The following is a 7,998-nucleotide window of genomic DNA, read 5'->3' as shown; positions in this document are numbered from 1 at the left end:
GTGAGGCGCGCCGGAGCCACATTTGCCCCCCCTCCCCTGCCCACCTGCTGGGTGGAACCTCTTGGCAACCGGGCTTAATCGGCTCAGATCACCCCCAGAAACACCTGTTCCAAGCGGTTTGCTTTGTCTCCAAAATGCAAGGTCCCCTTAGAAAACAGGACCTTAGAACTTCTGCTAGTTGGCGTCACTGGTTCCGTAAGTTTATACATGAAATTCCTCGCTATTTTTGCAATACTTTCAGTTGTAAATATGTTGACTAATGATCCTTGTGTCCTTTTCGCAGATATCAAATGCAGAACTTCTGGCAACGGTAATCTCAGAGCTCCAGCGAGCTTCGCAGGTCAAGCATAGCAGTGATTTAGACTCGTTGCGGCGATGTAATAAGAATCTTATGGCTCAGAGTAAGTTACCGTACTTTTTCCAAATGTTGTTTTGTAGAGGTGCTTTGTGATAGCCCTTTAACGTATTTTTTTTGCAGTTTTGACGTTGGAGCAGCGGCTTGCAGAACGTGATGAAATCGAGAGCTCAGGACACCCGACTGGAGAACTCACGGACACACCTCGACCAGTCAAGAGGAAGCGGGATGATTGTGAGGCGCCGACGGATGTTCCCGTTCCGAAGCGTTCCCCTCGAGACTACAAGCCTTCGCTAGATTATGCAATCAAGCAGGACGGCGAAAACGAAAACCCCGTGCCGGAATATTTGTCGAAACAAGAGTTCCTGACAACGGATTCGCAGGCGTCACTGGAGAGCAGCGGCTTTGACCACCGGGAGCGTGTTGTCAACTATTCGCCTTTTGCGAGGCCGGATATACCCGCTCCTGAGTGTAAGTTGGAGGCCAAGCTTGAGGTCTCTGAGTACATTCAACCTGTTCAGCCCTATACTGAGCAGGTGTACTATCACCCTGAATCCCAACAGTGCCGTGCCGGACCTTTTTCGTCAGAATCGTCGTTCAAGCAAGACCACACGAGCTTCAACGAAGGGACAAAGCATACACTCAGTAATGCTTTTGTGCCGACGGATCCCTGGCTCCCGATTGCAGCAACATCAGATCAGGATTTCCCCGCTTCAAGGGAGTCGCCAGTGAGCGGCGCCTCTGACCAGCAGGATTGCGATGTCGACTATTCCAACTATCAGTTCGCCGGGCCGCAGGTTCCCACACCCGAGTATCGGTTAGATACTACGGTTGAACCATCGGAATACATCCATCCTGTACGTGTACAGCCATACACAGAAGAGGCGTACTGTCACCCGTCGGCCTGGATGTGCCGCTCCGGCCCTTCATCGGAAGAGCAGTTTTCACCACCTCAATACCTGATTCCTGGGACACAACGCGGATATTCGTCTTCGCAGTACCACCCTTCCAGTCCTTCAATGGACCAGCAGCAGTCGCCGGCCTATGAAGTTCCTGTTCAACCGAATGTCGTCGGCAGCGTGGAGTTGATTCCGATGCATGGGAATTCCAGTCTACCGAATGCAAGCAGCGCGGAGCAAGATCCTCGTCGAGAAGGATTAATTTCATCTGAAAATCTGATCGCGATGTATTTGTCACCTATGGACCTGACTTCAATATAGAATCTTATAGATAGGTATTTTTCAGTCACAGTGTTAAGGTTAGATTAATTGTATGCTGATTTGTAAAGATGTTTCTGTAAGTAATTGACCTAATTATGAAATGTTTATTAAGTAACCAAATATGATTAGCTTTGCAACTAAATATAAGTACTTAAGCTACATCCAATGGTGCTATTGTAAATATGTATTATTATTAATAAATGTTTTAGCCAATCTTTCTGTTTTCATTGTCATAATATATTTATTAGGTAGGTACCTACCTACAATATTCAGCTCTGTCCAGGCAGCACAAGGATTAGCGGAATACTAAGAATAATTATTATTTAGGTACACTATTTGTATATTAAAACATTGCAAAACGGGGCCGATCACACAAACGACTTTCATGAAAATAAAGATACCCACTGATAGGATATTGGAACGTTGGTACTTACGAAAGCTATAGAGGGCGTCCAAAACAATCCTGGCGGCGCCCAGCGGCGTCCCAGTTGATGACAATCAGGGGCTATCATGGCCCGAGTCGATGGTGGCGCACCGTGGACACCCTCTGCCCCACCCATAGTCTAATAAAACATGGTCTTCTCTTCCCAGAGTGACACAAGCCTACGTCAAAATAACATGGCCGCTATATATAGCGCTATCGCATATTATCATATAGCGCTGTCGCATAATGACGTAGGCTTGTGTCAGTCAGGTGACCTAGAAAAGACGGGAAGAGAGTACCAGGCGGAGTATGTTATTATATTATACCATGGCCCCACCTAGGGAACATAGGATAAGTTATAACGTGACTAAATAAGTTATGTATCAAATATTTAGTAAGAACTTACCTGCATATAAACCTTATTATCAAGAGTTTAGGCACTTGTTATCAAAGTAGTAGGTACCTGAAATAAATGCATGTTTTAGAGAGAGTAGGTTAGGTGTTCATTTCATTCCATTATCATCTATTATTACGCTAAAATATTTTAATAGTTTCGAATTAGGGTCTGTGCGGAAAGAGAAGAGTCGTGAAATGTATGGGGTCCAATACATTCTACGACTCTTCTCTTTCCGCACAGACTCTACCTAACATGACCTCCTGAATCCCTGAGGCTTTAATGCAAATAAAATAGGTACTAGGATTTAATCCAAATCGAATTATGAAACAAGAAGCTCCAAATTCAAAACTGCAATAATGGCAAGAGAGACTCAGTAAGTAGGTAAAATAAAGTTGGATTGATATGAGTTTCACGACATGGTATTATACCTACATTTTTATAAGCGCTATTAACCCAACTACCTACAAGTAGATGATTCCCCGTTATTAGGGGTCACTAAATAAATAGGTAATAGGTAAAAGTTGAACAAGGTACCCAAGGGAATAGTTGGTAAGGTAAGGTATGAATTATGTTACCATTCGTGTTTACCTACTGTAATAAATTACTCCTTTTTGGGTATGTATGTACTTTACTTATTAAATTAAGAATGACAAGTAGCCGAATGTAGCGATAGTTAACACAATAAATAATGTCAATAAATCGATACTGGCCCAAAAGTGTCGCAGGCACAATTAAATCACGATAATAACAATAATAATCCGGAAATATTGCAATCCGGAGGTCGCGGGTTCAAACCCCGGCTCGTAACAATGAGTTTTTCAGAATTTAAGTACGAAAATAACATTTGATATTTACCATTTTCGTAGTCTGTCTTAGCAATGTACAAATTGCAGAACATTCCCAAAAAGCGGAAACGTTCTCGAGAATGTTCTCAGAACATTCCTGCAACATGGAAATTATTGTTTAAACAAGAGAATATACTTGAAATAAAGTTTAAATAGGCATAACTTAAAAGTAAATGTTATTATGCATATATTACTGTCTATTACAGTTAGCTATTTTGTTGATGTGATAAATTTACCAATAAGTTGCTTAAATTCTCACTTTATATCAGAGAACATTTCGACTTTCGACAAATTTTTCCAAAATTTTTTTTTAGTTTCATTAGAATCTAGAGGCCTATATCTCCCGCCATGCCAAATCTCAGCACGCTCGGACCAACTTGAAAAAATTAAAAAAAAAAGTCGGCCATTTTGTTTTTTTCAATGCAGTTTGTTTTGTCTCGGGGCCCTCTATGACATTTGGTCGAGCACCCCCCACCTATCACGCACCGTTTAAAAGTTGCCATACAAAATAAAAGTGGCCAGTTTTCCCGCAATTGTAGCATTTTTCCAAAAAAAAAATTTTCATAGGTATCTAGGGGACCCCGAGATTCCGTGACCAAAATTTCAGCGCGCTAGGACAAAAATCAAAAAGTTAAAAAAAAAAGTCAGCCATATTGAAAAAAAATGGCGGCATCAAAAACTGCCAGGGACCCTCTATGACATTTGGTCGAGAACCCCCCACCTAAGTCTGACCGTTTGGCCGGGCCGTCATACATTTTTCTGACCGGATGCGGACGACCAAAAGTCGGAATTTTCTGGGGGTAAGGACTACACCTAAACTATCGTGAATATTCATGGTATAAACTACGATAAATAAATAAATTCTCGTTCTCGAGAACATTCTCAGAAGTTACCGAGAATTTCTCATGTGGAAAGTTTCGCAACTTTGGAAAGTTCTCGTGCGTGCATTGCTAGTCTGTCTGCGTCCCAATAGTTGTCGCGCGCCGTCGACGTATGGAGAAATGCGATGACCTCGGCCAGCAAGTTCGGAAGAGTCACCTGCAACAAGCAATAAAAATTATTAACAATTTAATAAAAATAGATAAACGAATCACATTTTTTTATTTAAATATGTAGGTATATGATTAGTGCTTACATTATCATGTATTTGACGGAGCCCCAAATTAAATATTTTCGTTCGTCACTGATGACCATATATACCTATACAAGAGCTGGTTTTTTTTCTTATTATTACAAGTATTTTCGCGGAGCCCCAACAGAGGCTTCGCGGAACCCTAGGGTTCCGCGGTACACGCTTTGAGAATGGCTGAGCTATAAGTAATAATAGTATCTACCTACCTGGCTTGTACAACATAACAATTGCCTTTGCGCTTTCCTAAGATAATAATACCTTAATATCAACTAAGTAATAATAGTATCTACCTACCTGGCCTGAACAACATAACAATTGCGTTTGCACTTTCCTAAGATAATAATACCTTAATATCAACTAAGTATCTACCTACCTGGCATGTACAACATAACAATTGCGTTTGCGCATTCCTAAGATAATAATACCTTAATATCGACTAACTATCTACCTACCTGGCATGTACAACATAACAATTGCGTTTGCGCATTCCTAAGATAATAATACCTTAATATCGACTCAGTAATAATAGTATCTACCTACCTGGCATGTACAACATAAACATTGCGTTTGCACTTTCCCAAGATAATAATACCTTAATATCAACTAAGTATCTACCTACCTGGCATGTACAACATAACAATTGCGTTTGCGCATTCCTAAAATAATAATACCTTAATATCAACTAAGTAATAATAGTATCTACCTACCTGGCATGTACAACATAACAATTGCGTTTGCACTTTCCTAAGATAATAATACCTTAATATCAACTAAGTATCTACCTACCTGGCATGTACAACATAACAATTGCGTTTGCGCATTCCTAAGATAATAATACCTTAATATCGACTAAGTGACCTAGCATGTTATCATCATCATCATCATCATCATCATCCTGGCGTCAATCCCGGCTGTGCCCCCGCGCGGGGCGCGAGGACCCGGAGTCCGCCTTCCGACTCCTTCGTGTCCACTTTGCCCGATCTTCGGCATCCCTGGTGGTGAGTCCGTTGGCACGCATGTACCTACCTAGCATGTACAACATAACCATTGCGTTTGCGCATTCCTAAGATAATAATACCTTAATATCAACTAAGTAATAATAGTATCTACCTACCTGCTATGTTATCTACAACATAAGAATTGCGTTTGCGCATTCTTAAGATAATAATACCTAACTTAACACGAATTAAGTAATAATAGTATCCACCTACTTGCTATGTTATCTACAATATAAGAATCGCGTTTACGCGTTCTTAAGATAATAATACCTAACTTAACACGAATTAAGTAATAATAGTATCCACCTACTTGCTATGTTATTTACAACATAAGAATTGCGTTTGCGCATTCTTAAGATAATAATACCTAACTTAACACGAACTAAGTAATAATAGTATCCACCTACTTGCTATGTTATCTACAACATAAGAATTGCGTTTGCGCATTCTTAAGATAATAATACCTAACTTAACACGAACTAAGTAATAATAGTATCCACCTACTTGCTATGTTATCTACAACATGAGAATCGCGTTTACGCGTTCTTAACATAATAATACCTAACTTAACACGAACTAAGTAATAATAATATCCACCTACTTGCTATGTTATCTACAACATAAGAATCGCGTTTACGCGTTCTTAACATAATAATACCTAACTTAACACGAACTAAGTAATAATAATATCCACCTACTTGCTATGTTATCTACAATATAAGAATTGCGTTTGCGCATTCTTAAGATAATAATACCTAAGTTAACACGAACTAAGTAATAATAGTATCCACCTACTTGCTATGTTATCTACAACATAAGAATTGCGTTTGCGCATTCTTAAGATAATAATACCTAACTTAACACGAACTAAGTAATAATAGTATCCACCTACTTGCTATGTTATCTACAACATGAGAATCGCGTTTACGCGTTCTTAACATAATAATACCTAACTTAACACGAACTAAGTAATAATAATATCCACCTACTTGCTATGTTATCTACAACATAAGAATCGCGTTTACGCGTTCTTAACATAATAATACCTAACTTAACACGAACTAAGTAATAATAATATCCACCTACTTGCTATGTTATCTACAATATAAGAATTGCGTTTGCGCATTCTTAAGATAATAATACCTAACACGAACTAAGTAATAATAAAGTATTAAGGGGAGAATCAGACTGCCTAGACTTGGTGGCGAAAACGACTACCTTTTTTGTTCCCGACAACTACCTACGTTGTCGTAGCCATCGCCTCCTAGATAATGGAACCATTCACACGACTGCACACCAGTACTCTCCAATTGTCCGTTCCCGGACACTCCTTAATAATTTCTTATCTTTTGCACCTAACTCCGACTTGTTTGCCAACGAAAGTCATAAACTTTTTAAAGATTTTTTACGTTTTTGCGAATCAAACATGCAATAGGTAGCTTATTAATCGCTTTATTATTACTTAGGTACTTAATTTTACAGTGCATTGGTGTTAGCTGTAATGCTGTAAAATTTGATTTCAATAAATATCAATCAATAATATCCACCTACTTGCTATGTTATGTACAACATAAGAATTGCGTTTGCGCGTTCTTAAGATAATAATACCTAACTTAACACGAAGTAATAATAGTACCTACCTACTTGCTAGTAAATAGTTAATAAAAAGCAATGGGTATTTTACATTTTAAAAGTGCTATTAAACTTAAATGTTTACAAGTCAGTTTTTAGCTCCAGGCTCCAGCTACTTACTCGTATAGGTATGCACTTCTTACAACAAGATTTGTAATGATGTAGACATTTTTCATTTCAGTAGTAATTTATTTGGAATCAGTGTAGTAAAATTATCACATTCCTAGTTAACTTACATGACCTCACCTCACATTAAGTATAAAATTCATAAATTAATTGTTAAGTATTAAATATTAAAATTTCTAATGTATGTTGTACTTGATAGTTATTGAAATGTAAATTTAATACTATAAGTTAAGCATACTATTAAAAAAACCGGGCAAGTGCGAGTCGGACTCGCGCACGAAGGGTTCCGTACCATAATGCAAAAAAAAACGGAAAAATATGCAAAAAAAAAAACGGTCACCCATCCAAGTAATGACCACGCCCGACGTTGCTTAACTTTGGTCAAAAATCACGTTTGTTCTATGGGATTTAAATCTTTATTTTATTCTGTTTTTAGTATTTTGTTGTTATAGCGGCAACAGAAATACATCATCTGTGAAAATTTCAACTGTCTAGCTATCACGATTCGTGAGATACAGCCTGGTGACAGACAGACGGACGGACGGACGGACGGACGGAGAGCGAAGTCTTTGTAATAGGGTCCCGTTTTACCCTCTGGGTACGGAACCCTAAAAACGCATGTATCCAATTTACGTTTTGTTATAAGGTGCACTAAATATATAACAGATGAACAGGGTAAAGAATTACCGTTCATAGGCTTCGTAGTAGGTAATAGTTATCTTTTCACGATTTTGTAATAAAAAAGACTCATTTTACTTTATTTATTAAGATTCACTAGTTATACCAAATGTGGCGATAGTGTGTTAAAAAATGAAATATTTTTCGTCAAAATAACAATGTATTGTCACTGGAGCATACAAGCTCGCTCG

The 7,998-nt window shown here is 38.7% G+C and overlaps 1 protein-coding gene across 1 annotated transcript; it reads left to right on the top strand.

Moving 5' to 3' along the window:
* The first annotated feature begins 289 nt into the window (after window positions 1–289).
* LOC134673553 (uncharacterized) lies at window positions 290–1,575 on the top strand. Its single transcript, XM_063531551.1, has 2 exons — window positions 290–401; window positions 479–1,575. The coding sequence occupies exons 1-2, from the start codon at window positions 392–394 to the stop codon at window positions 1,573–1,575; spliced, it is 1,107 nt and encodes a 368-aa protein (XP_063387621.1). The 5' UTR covers window positions 290–391.
* Window positions 1,576–7,998: the final 6,423 nt, after the last annotated feature.

This window comes from Cydia fagiglandana, chromosome 18 (assembly GCF_963556715.1).
Source record: "Cydia fagiglandana chromosome 18, ilCydFagi1.1, whole genome shotgun sequence".
In the NCBI taxonomy this organism is placed as follows: Eukaryota; Metazoa; Arthropoda; class Insecta; order Lepidoptera; family Tortricidae; genus Cydia; species Cydia fagiglandana.
This window is presented reverse-complemented; position numbering and strand designations above follow the sequence as displayed.